Source organism: Vicugna pacos, chromosome 7, assembly GCF_048564905.1.
Source record: "Vicugna pacos chromosome 7, VicPac4, whole genome shotgun sequence".
In the NCBI taxonomy this organism is placed as follows: Eukaryota; Metazoa; Chordata; class Mammalia; order Artiodactyla; family Camelidae; genus Vicugna; species Vicugna pacos.
In genome coordinates this window covers 3963270-3988330 of record NC_132993.1, presented here as the reverse complement: position 1 = coordinate 3988330, position 25061 = coordinate 3963270, and the positions used below count along the sequence as shown (strand labels likewise).

The 25061-nt window shown below is 42.1% G+C and overlaps 1 protein-coding gene across 3 annotated transcripts in view; it reads left to right on the top strand.

The window, feature by feature from the left end:
- The first annotated feature begins 12636 nt into the window (after positions 1 to 12636).
- ACTR3B (actin related protein 3B) overlaps positions 12637 to 25061 on the top strand; it is a 61998-nt gene continuing 49573 nt past the window's right edge. For 2 of the 3 annotated variants that reach the window (XM_072964109.1, XM_072964106.1), the window contains exon 1: positions 12637 to 12817. Coding sequence is in view for 2 of the 3 variants with exons in the window: in XM_072964106.1 (XP_072820207.1) it covers positions 12774 to 12817 (44 nt within the window). In the remaining variant the exon portion in view is untranslated. The remainder of the gene's footprint in view (positions 12818 to 25061) is intronic. The other variant, XM_072964108.1, reaches the window with a different exon arrangement.

The window sequence follows — 25061 nt, the reverse complement described above, 5'->3', positions numbered from 1 at the left end:
TTTTCTTGGTGACTTGGTATTGTAAGTTGCTGACTATAAATGGCCCTGTCCAACTGCAGAATTGAGCACCTGTAGCCTTTCAGTTTGGTCCTGCCTAACCACTGAGCTAATGAGAAAACAAAACAAAACAAAAAATGATTAGGTTTCCCTTTACCCTCAGTGGGTGGAGTAAGGACTTTGTTTAGTGGCCATCATGCCTGGAACCTGGAACCTGGGACCCAGGACCCAACTGGGTCACTACAGTTAGGGCTTGGGTTTCGGCATCTGCTTGGGGCACCTGCTAGGTTACAAGCCTGAGGCTGGGCACATGGGGCCTTCACAACCTGCAGAGTGCTTGTCACCTCCCTGGAGCACTGATCTCTGAACTGGGTATATGTAAGAAAACCCACAAGGTTGCAGGGGAAACAAAGAATTCTGATTGTATCTACTTTTTATATAACAGACATGAAACAAAACTTTGCTGATACCTAGGAGCCTGGTGGACACAGGTCAGTGCCTTAGCTGGTCATGTGTCACTGATGGAAAATGAAAAAGAGTGGATGCTCCAAGGGGCTGACACAGTCCCTCCACACTCCCTCGCTCTCTGCACACCATGAAGTTGGTAGTTTACATGCAGTTTATGTGCATGGGGTTAAGTGGCCTTATGCATGTATTGCATTATCTTTTTTTAAAAAAACATTTTTTTGTGGGGGGAGGTAATTAGGTTTATTTTTCAGTGGAAGTACTGAGGATTGAACCCAGGACCTCATGCATGTTAAGCACGCACTCTACCACTGAGCTGTATCTCCCCCTACCCTATTGTATTATCTTAAATTGTGTGATCTTCACAAAAGTTTTGTAAAGAGATGGGGAATGACCCTGAACATATTTATACCACACATAGGTCCCTTAGTTATTTCATCACAGAGCGGTCCAAAGAATCTGTGAGTTTAAGGTTGAGCTCCTCAGTTCCTGGCCTTGGTGGAGTAGCTTTCTCAGCGGTGTGGGTAAGTTTCAGTCATGAAACAAGTACAGAAGGAAACAAATTTGATATCAGGCTTTGAGTAACTGTATCCCAGTGTTAAATCAAGGCTTTGTGAAATTGAAGGTGGGTATAGTTCAGTGGTAGAGTGTGTGCTCATTCAATCCCCAGTACCTCCATTTAAAAAAAAAAAATCTTGCGAAATAATATGGCACAATCCATCATAAAATAAAGTGTGTTCTGTTCCATTAATAGACAAACTAAAATGAGAATTATTTAAAATATTATTTATTTTATTCTTCTACATTTTTATTTTTGTGTATGTTTTAGAATAATATTAATGTGGTAGCACATAAACGTAACAAGACTTGTGTGTATGTGTGTATGACCCCAACTTGCCTTGGAGTGATGACGTATGACCCTGAGTCTCCACAGCTGGATTGAACACTTTAGTCATTAATGTCAAAAAAAATCTGGAAAAATGCGAAGATATTTCTGGAGAGAGAGAATAGTTCAACAGGCTTGTGTTCCCTAAGGGCATTTGCATTGTGAAGTGTGGGATCGGAGGGACACATTCGAATTCTGACTCCGCTGCTTACCAGCCTCGCGCTCTTGGCCAGCTTCTTAGCCTCTCTGGGACGTGGCTCCCTCGTCTATAAAGTGATGACAGAGCCATCTTCACAGGTTCAGATAGTTTCAAACAAGGTAGACTTGATGAAAAAACCTGAGTTTCTACTGCACCCTTAACAGTCTAACTCCTCCCCATGGATTCCACACCCGAGAAAGATCCTTCCCTCCCTTTTTTCACACACGTGCAACCCTCCCTCCTTAGCGAGGCAATAAACCGTGCGAGAGAGTGTGGCCGGTTTTTGTTCGCCCTCGCGCCCCAGGAGCGGAGCACAGGTGCGCTGGAAGAACAGGTGAGGGGCTGTGAAACGTCTGCTGATCCTTTGCCTTTTCTAGCTCCTCCAAGACAGGATTTCAATGTTCCTGAGTCGCGGATGAGGAACCTGAAGCTAGAGGTTCAAGACTGCCGGGCTTGCTGCCTGAGCCATTTACGACCAGTGTAGGTAACCGCACAGATCCGTGGAGGGGTTTCTGGAATATTTTGTAATCTTTTGTGTTTCTCCCGTTATGTTCCAGTGCCTTCTATCCCAAAGACAAAACAGCAAAGCCAAACACAAGAGGTGGCTGTGTGGTTTTTTTGTTTATTTTTGGGTTTTTTTTTTCAGCCTAGTGATTGATCTCAATGGCTCAACCGATCTAGCTTGAGAATTTGCATAATTTTTCTCTTCTGTCAACTGTAGGTAATTCCCGTGAGGGTTATAAATATAACCACATCGCTTTGAGGCCAGCCACTGCTAGAGGCTGAGTGGAAATGCTTCTGATCATTTGCCTGCCTGTTGTTACTTGGGGGGAAGTTCTGTGTAAGAATCCAGAGAAGATCTAGAAGGCAGTATCAGACTCTACCGTTTTGGTGAGATCCTTGCAGTTTCCTGTTCAGTATTGCGTATTTCCAGATGCCCACCGCAGATCTTACATATCTGCCACCAAGGCAGGGATGGCAGACAGAGGCGCTGCTGCCATGGACTGAACGCTTATTAAGTTCAGGCACAATTTCTGTCAGCTGGTCTAACTTTCACACCATTGCTACATCCTCAGCCTTGTTTCCCCCGTTTTACAGAGGAACATCTCAGGCAGAATGAGAAACTGGTCTAGGGTAACTCAGATTCTAAGTGACAGACTCAGAATTTGAACCCCTGTCCACTTGGCTCCACCTTTTTTTTTTTCTTAAGATATTGAATATAGTTCCCTATGCTATATACAGAAGAAACTTTTTGTTTATCCATTTTATATGTAGTAGTTAATATTTGCAAATCTTGAACTCCCAATTTATCCATCCCCACCCCCACCCCACCCTGGTAACCATAAGTTTGTTCTCTATGTCTGTGAGGCTGTTTCTGTTTTGTAAATAAGTTCATTTGTGTCTTTTTTTTTTAAATAAAAATTCCACACAAGTGGTATCATATGGTATTTTTCTTTCTCTTTCTGGCTTACTTCACTTACAGTGACATTCTCCAGTCCATCCATGTTGCTGCAAATGGCTTTATTTTATTCTTTTTTTTATAGCTGAGTAGTATTCCATAGTACAAATATACCACAACTTCTTTATCCAGGCATCTGTCGATGGACATTTATGTTGTTTTAAGATCTCCACCTTTAGTCACGGCTCCCCCCGCCTCCTGTGAAGATAGTGCCCAGAACTGTCGCGCTGACTGACAACACTTTCTCCTTTACAGAAGGATAACAATGACGGTCACTGGACTCGAGTGTCCTGCCTAAGGAGTGGCTCGTTTTGCTGCCTTGAATCCTGGCTTCTGAAGCTGCATCCCTCTGTACAGAATGAGCATGGTGACAACAGCAGCAGTCCCCCAGCGCGATGACAGGGAGTAAACACAATTACCCGTGATTAGTAAGCGTTTAAAAAAGTTACCTGTTTTTCTTATTAGTCAGCTTCTGACTTAAACATGGATGGAGTTCCAAAAGTTTCTTGTACATTCAGTTGTTTGAATTAGAACATATTGCCACATAAAGAATATTAGACATTGTATTTAATTACCCGTGAAGACTCTTACTGTGTCGCTGGCAGAGTATGGACTTAGATTTGCAGGAGGCGCTGCAGGATGGGGGTGGGGGCAGAGCACCGTTTGCTCTACCCCAGTGATGCTCCCCTTGGGGGATTAAGTCCAAGAGCCCTCAAGCTGCCTTAAGCCCCTTTTCTATGGGAGGTTTTCTGCTTCAGTGTTACCCTCTTCCTGCAGTAGTAATTAAATATTCAGTGCCCCTGGCAGTTGTCCAAGCCTTAAAAAACAAACAATCCTCTTCTCCCCACCAGCCTTGTCCTCTGTGTCCTGCATCCAATCTCCCATTCCCTCAGTAGCTGGCTCAGGAAAGCAGCTGCTAATTTATGATGCTATGTGAAAGTCCTAAACTTCTTAACCTTCCCAGAGTTGTTTACATTTTTTAAAAAAATGGAATCTAGAGTTTCAGGCAGTGACACAGAGAGCAATCGTGGAATCTGTAGAGTATTAACAGCGCCCTTCTTACAATGCTGTTTTGAGAATGAAGTGCTCTTCAGACCTGGGTAATTGCTCCCCTATCTGCTTTCTCACCTAACGCCTTTACCACTGAAGGGCCTTTGAGGCAGACCAGCTTTACCTGGAAGTTCCACCTGGGGTCTTCTCTCTTAATCTATCTTGTTTTCCTCCTTACCTCTTTTCTTCTTCCATTTGTTAAATCAGTTTTTCTGAGAGCCCCTGGATTAAAAAAAATAGTTGTCAGATAGATAGACTCTGGTAGAAACTGGGACCTCTGATGGGGTATGTGTTTGTTCAGTGCCAAAGTCAGGGATTGTCAATGTGTTTGCGGGACAGAAGAAGTGTCTGCAGACCAGGGGCAGAGTGTGCAGGGTTATGGACAACTGATGACTAAGGTACTCGCATTGTCCAAGCCCAAATCAGGACACACAATCTGACAAGCACAAATAAATTTATAGAGACAATGGAACCGAATAATTGAATCTGGGATGCAAGCCAAAGATATGACAGCTGAAAGAGCTGGGCAGATAACTGGAGAGAGGAGCCTTGCGGTGCAGCGGGAAGAGTTTTGACATTTCTATATCCCTGTGTCATAGACACAGACAAAGATGAATAACCCAGTGACCTGCCCTGCCCCTTCCAAACATAACAGAGAATTAGTTACGTCCTTTTTATGGTCCTGGAGCAGTGAAGGGTGCCTGCCCTCCCTGCTTAGCTCCAGACCAGCATTTCCAACTGCTCCTTGAGCATCTTTCCCTGTATGTCCTAGAACTGCCTCAAAGGGAAACTGCTGGTCCTTTTTTCATCTCAGTTCATGGCTTTACGATGCATGGAGCCATCCAAGCTAAATACAGCAGTTATTTTGTCTTTCTCTTCCTCACTTAAAAAAAAAATCCACTGGTCCTTGGACCTTTTATTTCTATATTTCTACCACTGCAATGTCTTTTCTATTCCTATTGCCATCATGACCCTGTATTTGAACTACCTCATTGGTTCCCTAGTTAATTTCCTTGCATTCAATTTCATTTTCCCTTGTCCCTCCAGCCAGCCAGCCAGCCAACCAGCCAGACACACACACACACACACACACAATTTCCTCCTGAAAAATCTTTGGGTATTTATTGCCCAGAATAAACTCCAAATGTCATAGACTAGTGCTGAAGGTTTTCCCCAACTGGATTTCAAATTCTTCTTTCTAACTTCGTCTCCACCAACACAGCCTGCGTCAGCTCACACTGGTCTAGTCATTTCCTGAAATAAGCCTCTGTGCCTTTGCAAATGCGATTCTTCTTTTCCCGCTTTCCGTTCTTTCATTTTCAAATGTTCCTCCCTCTGTGGAGCTTGTCCTCGTTCTCCTGATCAGAATTAGTTATTCTCTCCTCAGCAGCCCCCACAATGTCCCCACTCTGTCCTTGCATGTTGAGAGACTGTCATGTATATATATACATATCGCCTCCTCTACCCGCCTCACAGGTGTTCATCTTTAGACCCCAGGCTCTCAGCCCCACGCCAGCATCTAGAAAGTACTTACTACTAAACGAATAAAGTCAGAGCTAAAATCCGAACCCAGGCAGTTTGGCTTCAAAGCCTGCACCTTTTACCAATATAAGCTATTTAGCTCCAAATCAAAAAACTTTAGTACCATGACAATGAAGTGTCATTGGTCACCAAGAAGAGATGGTAAGAGGGCATGAGTGATTCAGTATAGCTCATCTCCCTTAATGGAAAAGAGTCTCAAATCTCAAGTGATAGTGAGGACAGGTCTGTGTCAGCTACCCCCCTCCCAACCCCTGCCTTTTTTTTTTTTAATCCCTTAGGTATAATCCAGATAGCCAGACAGAGCTGCATGATTGTGGCCACACAAATCTAAGGTTAAGAGAATTACTAATCAGGGGAAGCAGCCACTGAGAATCAGTGATGGTACTGAACACTCCACATTTCGCTGCTTGGTATTTTTATAAGCTAACTTTAAAACTCAGAAAAATCCTTCCTTACAGATAAAGAAACTGAAGCTTAGAGGGTTGTTTTGAATGTGTGTGTGTGTGTGTGTGTGTGTGTGTGTGTGTAAGTACTGGAGATTGAACCCAGGACCTCATGCATGCTTAGCCCATGCTCTACCACTGAGCTACAGCCACCCACCCTAGGGATGTTGAATAACTCATGAAGAAGCATATTTAAGTTTCTGAGACAGAATTTGGACACAGTGTCAAAGACTTCAAAATTTAGGCTCTTTCCATACTCTAATAAACAAGTAACATTAGTTTCATACTTTTTTTGGTTGGTATACACTAATACAATGAAAATAAATGCTGGAGAGACTGTGGAGAAAAGGAAACCCTCCTACACTGCTGGTGGGAATGCAGTTTGGTGCAGCCACTGTAGAAAACATTATGGAGCTTCCTTCAAAAACTAAAAACAGACTTACCATAGGATCCAGCAATCCCACTCCTGGGCATATATCCAGAGAAAACTCTAATTCAAAAAGATACATGCACCCCAATGTTCATAGAAGCACTATTTACAATAGCCAAGACCTGGAAACAACCTAAATGTCCATTGATAGATGATTGGATAAAGAAGTTGTGGTACCTATATACAGTGGAATACTACTCAGCCATTAAAAGGAATAAAATAATGCCATTTGCAGCAACATAGATGGACCTGGAGATCATCATTCTATGTGAGGTAAGCCAGAAAGAAAAAGAAAAATTCTGTGTGATATCACTTATATGTGGAACCTGAAAAAGAATACAAATGAACTTATTTACAAAACAGAAACACATTCACAGACATAGGAAAAAAAAAACTTATGGTTACCAGCAGGGAGAGTGGGGGAAGTTTGGTGGGGGTGGAGGGATAAACTGGGAATTTGGAATTTGTAGATACTAACTACTGCATATAAAACAGATAAATAACAAGTTTCTACTCTATGGCACAGGGAACTATATTCAGTACCTTGTAATAACCTATAATGAAAAATAATATGAAAAGGAATATATATGTACAACCGAATCACTATGCTGTACACCGGAAATTACCACAACACTGTAAACCGACTAGACTCTAATAAAAAAAAACTAATACAACTAAAAATATCTGGATTAAGAATACAGTATAAATTTTATCTTCACTGATAGCTATTTGTTATCAGTTATAATTATTGGGAACGCAGTGACCAAATGTTTTTCTGCAAACTACTCTTGCTTAGAGTTTGTCTTGAACCCTGGTAAGTAAGCAAACACAAGAAGACACAGAAACAATGTAATTGTGTACCCAGTTTTCAGATACACACTGTTGCAAACAGAGTTTCAGCTGGATGAAAAGACTCAAACTTGGCAGCCATGGCTCCTTACTCCCCACCCTACCTGTCGCTGTTCAGGTGGAAATTCTTTGAGTTTCCCTGCACATGCTGTTACAGTTACATGAGTTCCCGCTGTGATGCTTCGAAAAAGTGCTCCAGAATCAACATCAGTAAGTTGCCCTTGGGAAGGCAACACCTCCAAAACCTGTTGCTTGTGAGACTGCACAATGGCAGGAAACATTTGGACTCAGCTCTTGGCAGTACGCTCTGTCCAGATTGCTTGGCGTCCAATTACACTACTCAGCAATTTCATTCCCGTCGGCAAAAAAATTAGATTTTTATTGGATACTCCTCAGTCTCTAGAACATACAGTGCCTGCCTCATGGAAGTTCATAAGTGTTTGTTACTAGAAGTAGAAAACATTTGAGGTGGAGAGCTCAAACATTTCAAAGTGTATCTGAAATAATCAAAGGAGCAAGTTAGTCTGAAGGATCGACTGCCCAGACTCCTCCGGGCCCGGGCGTACAGTGTGCCTCAGCGTACCAGATGCTGGCTTTCAACACTTGAGCATTTTCCTGTTTTCTCAAGAGGGCCTGAAGAAGGTGTCCCAAACGAAAGGAAACTTTTAATGTATCCTCATTTGAAAAGTAGGAGCTGCACTTATTTGATTAAGAATAGTTTTTATAATACCCACCTCATGGGGCTGTTATGAAGATTAAATGTGTGATGGGGTGAAAATGCTTTGTAAACAAAGATATTATTGTAATTCAGTTCTCCATAAGAGTTGGATCGGAAAGAGTTACAAATAAAACCATGATACTGTTTGGTAGAACAGAAGACCTTATTAAAATGACATTGAAATTGGAAGGAAGAATGAGCTTGAGTGGAATCTTGAAGGATGGAGAGGATGGGAGAGGCAGAGAAGAATGTTATAGACTGAAGGGTCTGCACGAAGACCTGACAATACCAAGGGTTTGGCCTGTGGTCTGCTGTGTCCAGGTGTGTCAGGGGCGCCACATGACATGAGATTAGAACGGTGACGCAGGAGCAGACCATGGAGGACCTTGAATGCCATAATGAGGGTTTGGATCAAATTCCATGACAATAGGGAGCCACTGAAGGTTGTGGGGACAGGAGACTGACAGGATGTACAAACTTTCTGTGTTTTGCCACATCGCCTCTCCTAGCAGTGTAATGCACCCGAGATGTCTTGGACAGGCAGAGCATGGAGACAGGCTGGCCAGCGGAAAGCTCTGGAGTAGTTCAGCAAGAGTGACAGGAGGATAAATAGCAGGGCTGTAGACACAGGGGAAGTGGAGCGACTGAATGAACTGTGAGGGAGGAGGGCGAGAAGAGCTGGAGGGGGCGGCGGAGGACCAGCTTTGCACCTGGAGTAATCGCCATGCGCAGAGGCGGAAACAGCACAGCTGATCTGAGTAAGCTCAGAGCTCTAGGTGATCTCCCTACCAACCCTGTGGTTTGAGGTCTGTTATCAAACTGTCTGAAACTCTCCAGCCCATCAGCTCCAGCTTGGACCATTTTCTCTCACAATTGCCAAGACCTCTGGGAGGTCCATTGAGTGCAGTGACAGGCTTTTCCTCTTCAGGGAGAATGCTAGCTACTTTCAAAGGAACGGGACCTACTTTTGGGGTCCTCCTTTCTCTATTTGCATCCTCATGGCAACAGAGAACACACAGATCGCTCCTTCCTGCAGTTCTGCAACGTAAGGCTCCCACTGCTGCTGGGCGGGCAGGTTTGCAAGACAGCCTTTACTTTTTGTGTTCTTTCTCCTTCTTGGCCCAGCACAACTAGTCAAATCAGGAAATCAAGACCACATTGTCCAAGTACTCACTAGCTAAATGGCATTAGATCGACAATCTCTAGAAGCCCTGATTATTTGGTTTTTAAGTTGTCTTCATGTGTGTAAAAATGCATTGTAGCCAGCATCAAAAGATGTTTATTAAAAGTTCATTTGAGAGTGGAGCTGGGTAATGCAGCAGTCAGGAGAGCAGTTATGAAACAGTCACATCACCTGCCAAGAAGAGATGCTGAATTCTCAACAGGAAGCATTCCCATTTCCTTGCCTCTGCCTGTTGGCAGGAAGGTGGGGTAAGGGGAGGGAGGGATGGGGGTGGGTCATTGTTGGGTAGAAACCCAATAAAGAGACGCCTCTTCCTGCCACAGAAAACCGATTAAGATATTCCTCTCATTACAAGGAGTCCATAGAATTTTGCTTAGTGTTCTGGAGGGAGCAAACCTTAACAATATAATTAATAGAGACTGTACTTGAAGTGCTTTGTACAGAACGGGAGGTTTGTTTCTCTGTGGGCGCTTTGCTGTTTGTCAAAACGGATGCCGTCAGGCTCTGACCTATAGGAGTTTATGATCTAAGAAGAACAATGCAGAGGAATACGCTGTAATAAACAGAAAAAAACCCAGTAAAAATTCCAACCCAGGAATTATACAGAACATTTGCTTTTATTTGCTTTTGATGATAACAAAATTGCCTTATGATTTTCATTTACTCCATTACCTTTCATTGAGTAGCTACAAAATGTCAGAAATGTCTGAGGAACTGGAGATAGAAAATTGTATCAGACACGGTTCTACTCTGGAGCTCCTGCTCCACCAAGGGCTGTGGAAGTAGGGTGATTTTGAGGCCATCAGGTCAGTGGAGATGTGGACAGGTGTGTGAGGCCCTCTGCGAGCCCAGAGCAGAGACTGATTGCTCTTCCTTGAAGTTGGGGGAAAGCTTCCGAGGGGGACAGATCTCAGCTGGGTCAGCAAGGATGAGTTATCTAAGTGACAATTCCAAGCAGGGGCTAGAGGAGTGAAAAGGCCGAGAATGAGTGAGAACATATGGTTTAATTAGGAAAATTATGAGTGAGGTCAGGCAAAAACTATTATTTGTTGTCATGTCCTTTACCGCTCACCAAATCCTACTCCCGTCAGGTGTTGGGAGCCGTGTGCTTCTGAGGACACGAGACCCGTCTCCAGCCCAGAGGTGTGGTCTTTAATAGCCTAAGTCAATCAAAGGGCATCAGTTCCCTTATCAATGACTGCTTTTGGCTTAGGCTTAGGCTAGTGTTATGAGTTGAATTGTGCCCCCCCACAAAAGACAGGTTGGAGTCCTCACCCCTGGTGCCTGCGAATGTAATCTTATTTGGAAGCAAGGCCTTTGCAGATGAATCAAGGCAAGATGAGGTCCTTAGGATGGGCCCTAATCCACTATGACAGTGGCTGGCAGCCAAGATGGCAGAGTAGAAGGAGCCAGGGCTCACCCGCTCTCACAAACACAGCAGAATCATGACTAACTGCAGAACAACCATCGATAAAAAGGTGGAACCTACTGGAAGAGAGCTCCCATGACTAAAGACATAAAGGAGGAAGCACAAGGAGATGGGTAGGAGGTGGGGTAATCAATGTAATCAAATTCCATGCCCCTGGGTGGGTGGAAGACCTAAATAGACATTTCTCTAGTGAAGACATCCAGATGGCCAATAGGCACATGAAAAGATGCTCAGTATTGCTAATTATCAGAGAAATGCAAATCAGAACTACAATAAGGTATCACCTCACACTAGTCAGAATGGCCATCATTAAAAAGCCCACAAACAACAAATGCTGGAGAGGATGTGGAAAAAAGGGAACCCTCCTACACTGTTGGTGGGAATGTAATTTGGTGCAGCCATTATGGAAAACAGTATAGAGATTCCTCAAAAAAACTAAAAATAGAGTTACCATATGACCAGCAATCCCACTCCTGGGTACGTATCTGGAAGGAACTCTAATTTGAAAAGGTACATGCACCTCAATGTTCATAGCAGCATTATTTACAATAGCCAAGACATGGAAGCAACCTAAATGTCCATCAACAGATGACTGGATAAAGAAGGTATGGTGTATTTATATAATGGAATACTACTCAGCCATAAAAAGAATGTTTCCTGTTGCTCCTTCTCACGAGGCTTAAAGTCTTGGGGGCCGAGACTGTGAGTGTCCCACTTACTGTTTCATGGCCAAGCTAATCTAAGTCCTGTCTTACAGCAGACACTTGACAAACACGTACTAAGCGAATGAAAATAAAAGACGTGGCAGTGCTGACAGTCTTCAGTCTAGAGTTTATCTATAACATTCTAATGAAGGCCATGAAAAAGTGGGACCTGGCTGGGCTCTGGCAAAACACAAGGAGGCAAGTGGGCCTTTGCTCCCAGCCTGGGGGTCCTATGCTGGGATTCCTGCACACTCCTGAATTTTCCTTTTCCTCCCAACTTCCACCTCTCTTCCCAGTTCCCTTGATCAATTTCTAGGTCTAGGCCTTATTTGACCTAAATAGATTAAAAAAAAAAAAAAAGAATGATCATGGTTTACCTAGCACGATCAACTAATTTATTACTTCTTCTGGGGAAAAAACAGTTTAAAAATGCTTTCAATACCAGTTAAACTACATGGAACTAAATCTCCAGAAACCTCCTAAAAAATGAAGGCAGGAATTTATGGTAGGGCAGAGAAGAGGGAGCAAGTGGGACTTCCACTATCTTCATAACTTGGTAGGTAAGTGCTTACCTACTTTGGTCCTGGGTTCCAGTAAGGACTTTTGGACGACCATTTCATCTTTGATACTTGAAAACATTTTCCGTAATGATCTTGGTGGGGTATTAACCCAATCGTAGGCCATTCATTCCTTAAGGCAGGCCATGCATTTGTTTTGTAGGTTTTTCTTCTATACAAGAAATTATGCAGTGTTCTGGTAGGTATAATAATTCTGATGGTAATTTTTTTTCTTTATTCATTCAAAAAGCATTTGGGTGCTTCCCACGAATGCGCCGAGTATGGTGCTAAGCATCCAGTCATCAATGGTTGGACAGAAAGGAGCCCATCCTAGTGGAGCCTATAGTCTGGCGTGGGGGACCGACTACAATGAAATATATATGGTACACATTTGCTCCAAATGTGAATGTAAGTAATAGATCTTGAGATAGGGAGTATGGTGCAGGGAAGGCACCTGGTGGGTGATCAGAGACAAATTCCTTAAGAGGTGACATGTGAGCGGAGACTTACAGGATGAGAAGGAGCCAGGCCTTGGAAATGGGGTCACGTTCATGGTAAGTCAGTTAAAAATAGCCCGCAATCTCCTCAGGGGCCAGGTTGGACGTATGGGCAACGAGACCCCACTGCCAGCACTAAAGATGGCGGTCGGGGGGCGGGGCGAGGACTCGGCGTGCCCGCACCGTGATTGGCCGGCCAGGCGCGGCGTCACGTGGGCGGTCGCGAGCATCCGGGCTTCCGCGGCGGCGCTGCGGAGACTCCCGGGAGCGGGCGGCGCAGGGCGAGCGCGGCGAGCGGCCGGCGAGCGGACCGCTGCGGGGCCTCCCGGGCCGCCCGCGTGGGCCGAGCGGCGCGCGTGCCGAGCATGGCGGGCTCCCTGCCTCCCTGCGTGGTGGACTGCGGCACCGGGTAAGAGCCGCGGGCGCCCACCCCGCTCCCGCACGGCCCCGCTCCGGCCCCGGCGCCGAGCACCTGCCCGCCGCCCGCCCTCGCCCTCACCTCACCTGGCGGCGGCCCGCCCCGGGCACGCCTGTGCAGGGGGCGGCTTCCGGCCCCGCTCCCCGCCCCGTCCCTCCCGTCCACGCCCGCAGGGGCCACGCACGGCTCGCTCACCTTGGTGGGGAGAGAGCCAGGGGCCCGGCGGGCCCGGCTCGCCTCGCCTCCCACCTCTCCTCTCGAGCGGCCCGCGGGGGCTCCCTGGGCTCGCAGCCTCCCTGGGATGCCCGCTTTCGGGCTGTTGGCGGCGGACCCCGCTGACGTTACTTGCTCTCCCCCTACATAACCGTGCCCCTGCCTTCTCACATTCTTAGAAGTGGCCCTCGTTTTGGGTCCCCAGGCGCATGTCAGTTCTCCTTGCTGGTTATTCTTTATCGCTTACTTGTAGAGGTTTTCACTTTCATCTACCATGTTGGCACCTTTTTCCAGCCCACTCTGCTCTCTTCCAGTACTGAATGGCCCACTCAGGCTAAGCTGCTGTTTTAGTTTGCGTAGAGTTGCCTTTTCACTTAAAAAAATGTTAAAACGGCTCCATTTTGAAAAAGAAAGTCTAAATTTGGGAAATCCGGTTTGTGGCATAGTTCTTCCCCCACCCCTTTTACATTTTGGGTGTGATTGCTTCTTTTGGTGCTGTTAATATATGCAAAAGTGACCTTAGAAGGTGTCCTGTACTTTTAGTGGCCCGAGCTTAGCTGGTTTTTGGAAGGTGCTCAGTGCATCCATCTAGCTGGTAGTTTAGAAATTCAGGCTTGCCTGCTTGCGTGGTAGATGAAGTACTTCATCAGATAGCCTGGAAGTAAATTTAGTTTCTTAAAGATTTTTCAAGGTGGGATTTTAATCATTTTTGCCACAAGATATTCCATGGCATGCTCACCTTAGTCTTGATTCTTTTCTCTAGAGAAATGCACTTGATTCGGTTTCCTTGACAACCTTGTGGGGGTGTCTTCTTTTATTTGCTACAGTCCATCTCCTACTGATCCTTTCCTTTTGCTCCTGGAGCCACCAGTAGTGGTTACAGGCTGGAAAAAAACTGCCTCTTGGCTTGTAGTAATTTTCCTTTTTGAAATACGCCTTGTACCAGAAGTTTTGTGGCTCTTTATTTTAGAAGGTTGTTTCGCTACCCAAAGCCCAAGCCAGAAACCAGTATTGATATTAACACCCCTCAATTGTTGGCTTCCTTATCCATCCCCTCCTCCCATGCATGATCTAGTATTCACCCCACATCTACCTGAGGCTAGGTTGTGTCAAGAGTGAAGGAAACAGGTAAAATAATTTTGCTTCCCACATTTGCATGTGCAGTTTTTGTTTTTGTGGTTTTGGTCTTGTAAAACTATTGAAACACAAAGCATTTCTTAGTAGAAGCAATAAAATGTGCCCACAGAGTTTGTCATACCTTTAATATTAGTAAGCTGAGGACCTTACTCATCCTTCTTGCTATAAATATCTAAAATGTGGCACTCAGTTTTGACCTTTTGAGGTAGGTGATATCTCACTTGGAGATGCCACTTCAGGTTATCATTGTTTTAAGGCCCAAATTTATATTACTGTCTTCAGGCTTCAGGCTTTGGTGTCGAGAGTTGGAAACAGTGGCCAGGAATCTTCCCAGTGGGTTTCACATGGACATATTTTGTCATGGAAACGGCCGTGGTTAATCATGAATTCCCAGGGTCCAGTGTATGGCCAGAAGAGCAGTCTGGGAGAGCCTACATTTACTTGAGCATTTTAGTAGTTCTTATATTTCCCGTAGAGCTAACATGGTTTTTGGATTGACTTTTACCTCAAAGTAAGATAAAAAGGGGGTAAAATGCAGATAAAAATAACTAGGACTATGGAAGAGAATGGGCCTGGGGAGTCACCCTTAACTACAGGTCGGTGGTGCAGCCATCCCGCCTTACCTTTGGCCTTAGTCTTCCTGTCTGAGAAAATTACAGGAGAGTCATGGTCAGTTATGTGATTTTCATTTTCAGAAAGGGAGAGAAATACCTGTTTCGTAGGTAAAAAAGCTTTTTCTCGTACCAAATTCTAGAGGAAAATTTCACATTGAATTATGCATGGTAGACATTAATGGTTTAGTAGACAATGTACTGAACAGTTTTTTTTTTTATAGCAAATGAATTTCTTCCTAGTATCCTGGCATCCTCTAATAAACCTGGGACCACCTCAGTGAGCAGAGTGGGGGCCAGGCTAATAAGGACCAAGGCTCTGCTTGATCCAGAGGAAAAGCTTCATTTATGCAGAATAGTGTTCAGAGAATATCTCACAGATACGAGTTTCACTTAACTGTGCTTTTTGTATTTTTAAAGATTTTTTGAATTTTTAAAACTTATTTTGAAAAAATTTCAAATTACTGAAACGCTGCAAGAAGAGTACTAAAAAAACTGCTATATAGTTTTCATCCAGTTTACTATTAACATTTGCTTTGTTGTTCTCTGTGTATCCATATACATTATTATTTTTCTGAACTGTTTGTAAGTTGCAGGCAGCATGCCATTTTATACCAAGATACTTCAGTGTATACTTTGTGAGAACAAGGACTTTCTTTCATGTAATCATTGGCCAACAATCAAAACCAGGAAATGTAACATTTATACAGCAGTGTTATCTAAGATGCCGTCTGGAACCCATGAATGGTCCCATTATGTCTCACGGACACTCAGCTCTCCTCCCTCGTCCAGCACCATACATTGGTTGCTTGTCATCATGTCTTTTTGGTCTCACTGGACCAGTTCCTTAGCCTTTTTCTGTCTTTCAAGACAGTGGCATTTTTGGCAGCCATTTGTTATGGATAATGCTCCTCAATTCAGGCTCATCTGGGGTTGCCTTAGGATAGATACTGGGTGTGCATTTTTGTCACGAGAATCACAGAAGTACCATCAGAGCTGCTTAGTGCATCACTAAGAAGGCCTCTCCCCCAGCTTTACTGAGATATAATTGACATATAACATTGCAAAAGTTCAAGGTTATTATGTGTTGATTTGGTACGTTTACATATCACAAAATGATTATTGTAGTAGCGTTACCAACACCTCCATCACACGACATAATTCCCTTTTCCTTTTTTGTGGTGAGAATGTTTAAGATCCAGTTGTCTTGTCAACTTTCAGGTATGTAATACAGTACTGTTAACGATAGTCAGTGTGCTGTTCATTAGAACCCCAGAACTTATTCATGTCAGAAGGCTTAAGACAGTTGATGAAGTTCAACTGGACGGTTATGTCCACTAGATTTCTCCACTGTGTGCTGTTTTCCCCTTTGTAATTAACGTCATCTGTGGCGAGATGGGAGATTATGTCAATACCCTGTTCTTCCTTAAACGTTCATGCATTATTGTCTGTATGGGTTATTTTGTTCAAAGAATTATGTCATTCTTACTGTATTCCATGGATTATTATTTCTTATTGCCATTATTTGTTTTGATGCTTAAATTTGTCCGGATTGTCCAGAAGCCCATTCAGGCTTTTCCTGGTGTTCTTTTGACATGTCCCCATCATTTTTTTGAGCACTTTTTATTATCGAAAGACTGCAACACAGCCAGTGCAGTGCAGACGTCTGTTTGTATGTTTTGTGGGAGTATCTCTGAGATAGGTTTCTAGAAGTAGGATTTCTGGGTCAAAGGGTGAGTGCATATGGAATTTTGCTGGACGGTGTCAAATCCCACTCAGTTGTGTGTCTACATCAGCAGTGTCTGAGAGTGCCTGTTTCTTTTTACAGACTCACCAACAGAGTCTGTTGCCAAATTTTTGATTTTTTACCAGTCTACAAGGTAGGAAATGATACCTTATTGTAGTTTTAATTTGAATTTTTATATTATTATATGGGAAGATGAGCATCTTTTCATATGATTAAGAGGCATTTGCATTTCTGTTTTCTGCCTCTTCATCTTTATCCCATTTTTCTGTGGGTTTTTGGTCTTCTGCTTCTTTATTTTTAGAAGCTTTTTGTTTTAGGATGTGTTAAGGGTCCCACAGACCATCCCCAGGTTCAGTGATTCGCTGGGAACAATTCACGGGACTGTAGTGAGAAGGTACAAGGCAAAACAGCCAAGGGAAAAGGCACATGAGGCGGAGCCTGCAGGAAACCAGGAGCAAGCTTCCAGGGTCCTTTTCTCAGTGGAGAGTCACACACACATGCTTACTCAGCATCCAGTAGTGATGGCACGTGTGAAGCATGGTTTACTGGGGAAGCTCCCTTAGAGACTCGGTGCCTGAGTTTTTATTGGGGGCTGGTCATGACTCCTTTGGCCTGGCACATACCCAGATTCCAGAGTCCCGGAAGGAAAGCAGGTGTTCAGCAGAAATGTATTTGCACGGTTTAAGCACAGTGAACCACTCTTAGCACTAGGGAATGGTGGGGACCCTCCTGAAATCCCAGATGCCAGCCAGAGGCCAGGTTTATAAGCAGACCTTTGAAAGGAAAGCAGTCATAGCCTGTTACCTCTTTTCTGTGCATAGAGGTATTAACCCTTTATGATACACGTTGCAAATACACTTTCCCTGTGTAGCATTAGTCTTTGCCATGCAAAGATTTTTTTTAAAGCAATCAGATTTATTTATCTTTTCCTTATTGTTTTCGGATTTTGAATCATAGTTAAGACATGTTTTTTTCCCCTCATCCCCAGATTTTTTATATATATATTTATTTAATGGTTTTATTTTTTCATTTAAATCTCTCATCCACTTGGAATTTATGCTGGGATAAGAGCCCACTCTGCCTTTTCTCCTTTTGGCTCTCCCATTTATCTCAGCATTGCTTATGAAAAGACCTCAGTGCTTGAAGATACCGACTTTATTGTGCACTAAGTTCGTCTGTGCAGTTGTGTTTATTTCTGGATTTTGTTCGGCATGAATCTGTTCATTTGACAGCACCACAGAGTTTTAATTACTGGGGCTTTTAGAATGTCTGATGGGGCTGGTCTTCCCTGCCAACTTCATTTTATTTTTGAGGGTTTCCCAGTCTATTCTTGCTTTTTGTTTCTCCAAACAAACTTTATAATCAGCTTCTTTAGTTCTAGGGGGAAACTTACTTGATGGCATTTTTATTTGGGTGTATTAAACTCAAAAGTTAGTGAGGACAATTAGATATATGATATTGTCTTCCCACTGAAGCATATGGTATATTCTTTCCATTAGTTGAAGTCTTTTTTGTGTCTTGTTGGGATACTGTGTTTACTGCAGGTTGATTTCTTGTCAGATTTACACCTAGTTATGTGATTTTCTTTTTTTGCTACTGTGAATGGTATCTTTTGTTATATTTTGTTTTTCTTGAATATATTAAAGCTATTAATTTCTGTGTTAATTTTCTGATCTGCTGCTTTACAAAGTGCTCTTATTGTTTGTATGAATTTTTCCCTTGATCTTTACAGCTTTCCAGATACAGAATTTTGTCACTGGCAAACAGAGATCGTTTTCCCTCTTCCTTCCCATTTCTGGGAGCTCTAATTGCCTTTTTTTTTTTTTTTTTTTTCGGAAACACTGCTGTGGCATTGCCTCTAAATAAAGTTAAATAGAAGTGGAGTTAGTGGGTATTTTGTTCCTTACTCTAGTGGAATAGCGGAATAGAAATATTTAGTGGAATATTCAGTGGAATATGGTGGATTTCCTAATATTGAACCGCTCTTGCATCTGGAATAAATCCCAACTTGATCATGATGCATTACTTTTCGATGTGTAGGTAGATTCTGTTAATATTTTATTTAGATTTTCACATCAGTATTAGTATGAGTTATTGTTTAGTTTTTTGATGCATTCTTTGTCAGATTTTGGGATCAGTGTTACACTGTCTTCATAAAACAAATGAAGACTCTTTCTTTTGCTGTGCTCTGGAATAGTTTGGGTAATACTGAGCTTACCCAAGTTGTAATGTCTTGGTGGGGCTTCCCCAGGGAGGCTGCCTGAGCTCAGTCCTTTCTTGAGAGGAGAGTCCTGCTGCTCTGTATTTCTCTAAGTCTGTTTAGACTTCCCATTGCGAGTGGAGCCAGTTTTAGTATGCTGCATTTGTCTAAAAAAATTCTATTTCATCTAGATTTTTTAAATATATGTATATGGTAGCCTCATAATTTTTAAAAATCTGTTTTCATGGTCATTTTCCCCTGTGTCACTTAAATTATCTACTTTGTTTTCGTCCATTTTCCTTCATGGCTCATCTAATGACTTGTCTGTTTTATGGATCTTGTTTTCAAAGGATAAGCTTTGGGGTTACTTACCAGTTCTATTGTTTTTCTGTTTTTTGACTCATTAATTTTTTCCTTTTAGCTTTCTTTCTTTCCTTTTTTAAAACTTTTGGACTGGGTATTAAATTCACTTTAATTTTCCCTTATATTGAAAAGGAATTTAATCCTGCAAAATTTTGGCTGATCTGCCTTTAGCTATATGTATTCCTTACACACAGGGGTATGGATATAATTTCTCATTATCATTTTCAAGGAATTTCTGTATTTTTCTTCTGAATTTCCCTCACCTCAGTATTTCTATACTACTATGCTTTAAAATTTTTAGGTGAAAGGGGCTTTTTGTTTTTGACTTTGTTTTTAATTTCTAGTTTTATTACATTATGCTAAGGGTGCTGTTTGTGTCCTCTTTAGACGTCTCTGAGGCCAAGATATGGTCATTTTGTTAATATTCTGTATGTGGTTGAAAAGAGGTATAGTCTGTATGGGTGTGTTCAGAGTTCAGCATGTATCTATATGAGTTATCTTATTAATGATGTTATTTAGGTCTTCCAGTTATTTTGTCCACTTACTGTCTTTGAGAACGGTGTGTTAAGTGCTCCTCTCATTGGTGTGTTTCTTGTTTATTTCTTCTTGCTTTATGAAAGTTATTGCTGCCTTGAGTGCCTAGATATTAATAACTTGTATCTTCGCCTGAGTTGTTGCTTTAGCATTATGAAGTGTTTTTTTTTAGTCTGAATTCTACTTTGTCAAAAAATAAAAATGTGCCAACAGAGGCAAACTAAAAGAAAGCAGGAGTATTATTTGAATGCAATGCAAAAGGCTTTAAATGGAGCAAGTGGTTCATCTAATTATTACTTTTGGTTCATTTAAAAAGTTTGGTTTTATCTAAGTAACATGTGCACTAATTTAAAAAGTCAAGTAGTGCTGAGAGGCTTATATGAAAACGCAGAGGGTGCATTCTCCCTGCTTTTCTCTGTCCTTTCCCAGAAACAATGACTTTCAACTTAAAAAAATTTTTTTTTCAGGGGGGAATTATGTTTGTTTGTTTATTTATCTATTTAAAAATTTATCTGTTCTTTTTTTTGGGCAGGGGGGAAGGTAATTAGGCTTCTTTATTTTTAGAGGAGGTACTAGGGATTGAACCCAGGACCTTGTGCATGCTGAGCATGCACTCTACCACTTGAGCTATACCCTCCCCCCTTATTTATTTTTAATGGAGGTACTGGGGACTGATCCCAGGACTGTGCATACTAAGCACACACTCTCCCACTGAGCTATACCCTCCCCCAACTTTCAACATTTTTTCTAGACCTTCTGACATTTATAGACTTTAGTATTTCTAAATATACAAGTTGGCGTATCTTTTGACTCTCAATTTTTCACAGTGTCTGTTGATTTACTATTGTTAGATGAAGATCTAAATGTTACACTGCCTTCTCTGTTTTTCCTTTCCAGATCTCCTAATAGAGATATATTATTATATTTTCCAGTTGTGTCTGTGATCATTGTTTACATGATTAGCCTATGCTAATATACTTATTCATTGAAGAGTGTCATAATTATTTGTTTTTACTGAAGTTAATGATTACCTTATTTGTTCATTTCTTTTGCTTTCTTTGTATCATTGCTAATTATTTTCTGTATTTTCAAGTAGCCAGTCTCTCAGTACAGTTTTCCACAAGGTCAGTCACATTAGAGACTCTGTCAGAGCCACTTTGCTTTTGGAGACATCCCTTTTGCAAACCTGTGTTCTATTTGGGCTTGTTGCTTTCCAGAAAGGTCTGCCGTGCAACCTGGGGCTCCCATTGCAGTCTTCTGGGTGTTTCCTTTGCTTTTCTCTTGGATTGAGCCTTTGTTTCCCGAATCACATTTCTTCCTGTTGCCTGCTTTACTCCCTGTGCTGGTGGTCCTTCAGAACGTAACTTTATTAGGTTGAAAGGGTGACTCAGTGGTACAAGATGTCTTGGTGAGTGCCTTTGACATGCCTGAATCCTGAATCTCACATCCTTTCTGACTGGTGCATGTCTGTCATGGTGGGGTCTCCTTCCATCGTCACTGTGGGGCTTCACTAGCCTCTCTTGTATTTTTTTTTTTAATAGCCCCTCTTCTTTTTTTTGGTTTTCTCCTTTGTTTTGGTAGAGAGCATCCTCCAGTTGCTCTCTGAGAAGGGATGTGTGGGAGGTAAATTTCTTTGTATTCCTTGCTTGTTGGAAAGTATTTTTTCTTTAATCCCTCACTTGGTTGATCATTGGATATAATATTTGGAGTTGTAAGTAATTTTCTTTCAGAGTTTTGGAGACACTGATCCTTTGTTTTCTTGCTCCTGGTTTCGCTGTTGAGAAATCTGAAGTCTTTATAAATGACTTTGACTCCCCTTCCTCCCCATGTTCTGGAAGCTTGTAGAATTTTCCCTCTGTCACTGGTTTCTGCAATTTTACAAAAGTGTACCTTGAACTGGGTCTGTTTTCCTCCGTTGTACTGGGTATTTGGTGAGCTCCTTCAGTCTGAAAACTGGATTCTTTGAATTTTGGATAATACTTTTGAATTATTTTGTTTGTGTTGGTGTGTTTGTGTTTTCTTTTTCTGGAACTCCTGTTATTCATGAGCTGAGTTCTTGGGCTGTTTCTCTGATTTTTTTAAACCTTTTATTTTACATCATTTTATCTTTTTTTTTTTTAACTTATAAGATATTTCTCATCCTTCTCTTTAGTTTTTAAAAATTTTTTTTCTTTGGATTTTTAATTTCCAAGAGCTCTTTTTTGTTTTCTAAGTGTTTTTTTTTCTTTTTTCTTTCATAGCATCTTGTTTTTGTTTCTTGGATGTAATATCTTCTTATAGGATATTGATTATAGTGGGTATTTTTTGTTTGCTTTTTGGAGGTGGTGTTGGTGGAGTTTCTCCCTACAGTGTTTGTTTCCTCCAAGTTGACATTTTGATTTGCCTGTTTTCATCCCTGTGTTTCATGGTAGAGGCTTTCCTCTGATGATGGTCACTTCTGGCTGTCTGTGCATGATTAAAATTCAGAGAATTAAAAAGCATATTGGACTGTGCATGTGTAGATTTGGCTGATTGATTTTAAACTTCACCAGGGTTGATGTGGGCAAGTTGTTGGGAAATCTCTTGGTCTAATGATCTTCAGATCTTCTTCCCTCTTGAGCTGCTCAGTTTCCCCAGTTTCCTCCTCTGCTTGGAGGTTGGGGTCTGGGTGCTAGTGTCTGAGAGCCAAGTGGTGGGCAGAGAAGCTGTGGGAGGGTGTGTCTCTGCCATCAGCTCTTTACTCAGTCAAGTAACCCCTTTATTTTCAGAACAGTTCCAGGGCTCACCCGTGCCGGGGGACTTAGAGTCCAAAGACCCTTTGTGTTACACTCTCCAGAGTCCGTGTGTGCGGAGAGCGCTGGGGTCAGGGAAGAGCGGCTGCCTGGCCATGTGGGGCAGGAGTGGGCGGTCTCACCCAGGCCCTTTCAGTCCCGTCTGTCCACAGGGGCCTGTGCGGCCTTTGGGACCTGGGGTCTGTGCTGGGCTGGTTCTCAGCTTCCCCTGCTGGTTTCCTTACATCTCTGCAGCCACTTCCCACTGACTCTTTGTTATTCAGGGCCAAAAATTTGCTGTTGCCTCCTCTTTTTTTCTCCCTATTGTTGTAGTTTATACATCTTAAAATCATTTTGCTTTGGTTTTAGTGGGGCTTCGGGACAGAGTGAAATTAGATCATATGTTTAGTACACCATTTCGCCTTGGAAGTCAGAGGCCACACCTATGATCCTGTATGTACCAGACACAGAGCAAAAAATGCTGCCTGTAGAAGAAGAAATGGACAAGTGTATTGGGCCATGTAAAATTTACAGAACAAATAGACAAAAAGAAAAAAAGGATTAGATTTAGATAAAATAATGAATAAATTTGAACTTACATATTTAACTCTGTGTCCTGTAAACAGAGACTACCCTTTTCTGTACGACACCCGAGGGAGTGTTTGAAGAACTTGATCATATAGTAATTTACAGTGTACGGTGTGGGGAGTGTGTGTTGTTTAGAACTCTATCATTAGTTTTACCAAATTGCTTTCTAGGACAGTGTAGTCACTTTTTTTTTTTTTAACTGGGAAAATCTTAGAGGGGAGTATAATTATTCTGGTTGAAATTTGCAGTTTGAGACTGGACCTCATAAGGGGTCTCAAGCAAAAGAACTTCCCTGCAGGATATAGTCTGAAAAACACTGTTCAAGATGTGACATTTCCACGTTCGAATATAAATTAATTGAGCTTCTATTGTCACCTTCTGCTCTAGACACATGGCTGTAGGAGGAATTTCAGCTCTGCATAAGTATGTGGCGTTGACAGTCAGGTTAATCCTCCTCCCCGCCGACAGTTACTGCTGTGGAGAGAGAGTGGCCTTTAACAAGAGGCGAAAAGAAGGACCTTTTAAAATGAGGCAAACAAGGATATATTGTACTTAAAAAAAGAGACATTAAAGGGATGCACAGAATAGATGGGTGGAAGGCAGAAGTGGGGTAGATGGGTGTGGGAGTGGGATTGAGACTTCTCATAGACACCTTTTTATGGTGCTGTGCAGTTTGAATGTAAGAACACATTTGGCTAAAGGCAGAGTTGTAACTCTTGGTGTTGCTTTATGCAGCTGTTGATTCTGTTTCCATATTTCTGTCTGTCCTGATTTCCATGAGGAAAGTTCTCAGGGTGGGATGCATGGAAGGTGGCGCTGAGTTTGAGAACGTGGCTGGCAATCTGTAAGCAAAGTTTGTATGTATTTTTGAGAATGATGCTTGTCTCCACCATGCTGGCTGTCCTTTGGGAAGGTAGTGTTCAAATAAACAAGCAAGAAACCAAAGCCTTTTAATGTGAAACTCATTGATTTTGATTCTTTATGTACATGGGTTTGGGAAAATCTGATTGATGTATCTCTCCATGTACCAGATAAATCAGATATACACAGAATTGGAAGAGAAACAACATGAAATTTTAGTATAGGGGAGGGACTTTCAGAGTAGGAAATTGTTCAGGAAAATAATTGGTAGATTTGGTCACCTAAGTTGTTTAAACAATTATATTTAAGGAAATGTATAACTGAAGGTAGACAAACTGGGAAAAACTAGTAATATAGATGGGCAAGCATTAATATCCTTGGTATGTGAGAGTTTATACAAATTGATAAGATACTAAAACTCTAGAAGAAAAATTACCTAAGGACAGTTCTTGGGAGAAACGCATGTCACCATTACATATCAAATAACATTCAGTCATAAAATAAAATTACTGACAAACGAAATCCTTTTACTTTTTTGAATTAGGAGATACTGTCCAGCAAAGGTAATATTTAGTGCTGAGGCGGGAATGCTTGTTGTTGAGCTTGTACCAGTGATGAGACTGAAGCAGGGAGGGTTCATCTACTTGCTGGAAGTTGCGTAGCTAGTGCTGCGTTTTGAACCCAGCATCGTTGGCCCCGTTAGCTCCCTGACATTATAAGTAGATACTGTTTTGCAACTGTTTTCAAGTCACGTTGTTTATCTGTGTGTGGCCAGTAACATGAGTCTGCTCCATTTTGGATGGTTGTATAACATTTTATTTAACGATCGCAGTATAACTTACTCAGTCTATCTTCTGTGGATGGCATCAGTGTTTCCAGTTTTTTTGTTGTATTGCTGTTGTAATGTTGTAGAGAACATTTTTTTGTGCATACCTGTTTATACATTTAACAGGGCTTATGTGGCATGAATTCCTAGAAATGCACTATTTGGACAGTAGGGTGTATGCATTTAAAGGATAATGGGATGTTTGCATTCACGGTGTTAATAGATAATGAAACCTCCTTTTGTAATGAGGCTTCAGCCTTTTACTAATACCTGGGTGTAATTTACTACCACCTTCCTCAGTGTTGGGCCAGGTTTTGAATGGCTTTCCGTTCCATTTATAGGTGAATTTGGTGATACATGATGTTCCTTTTAAAGCTATCGACTCTCCTTCCTGTGTGAGCAAGG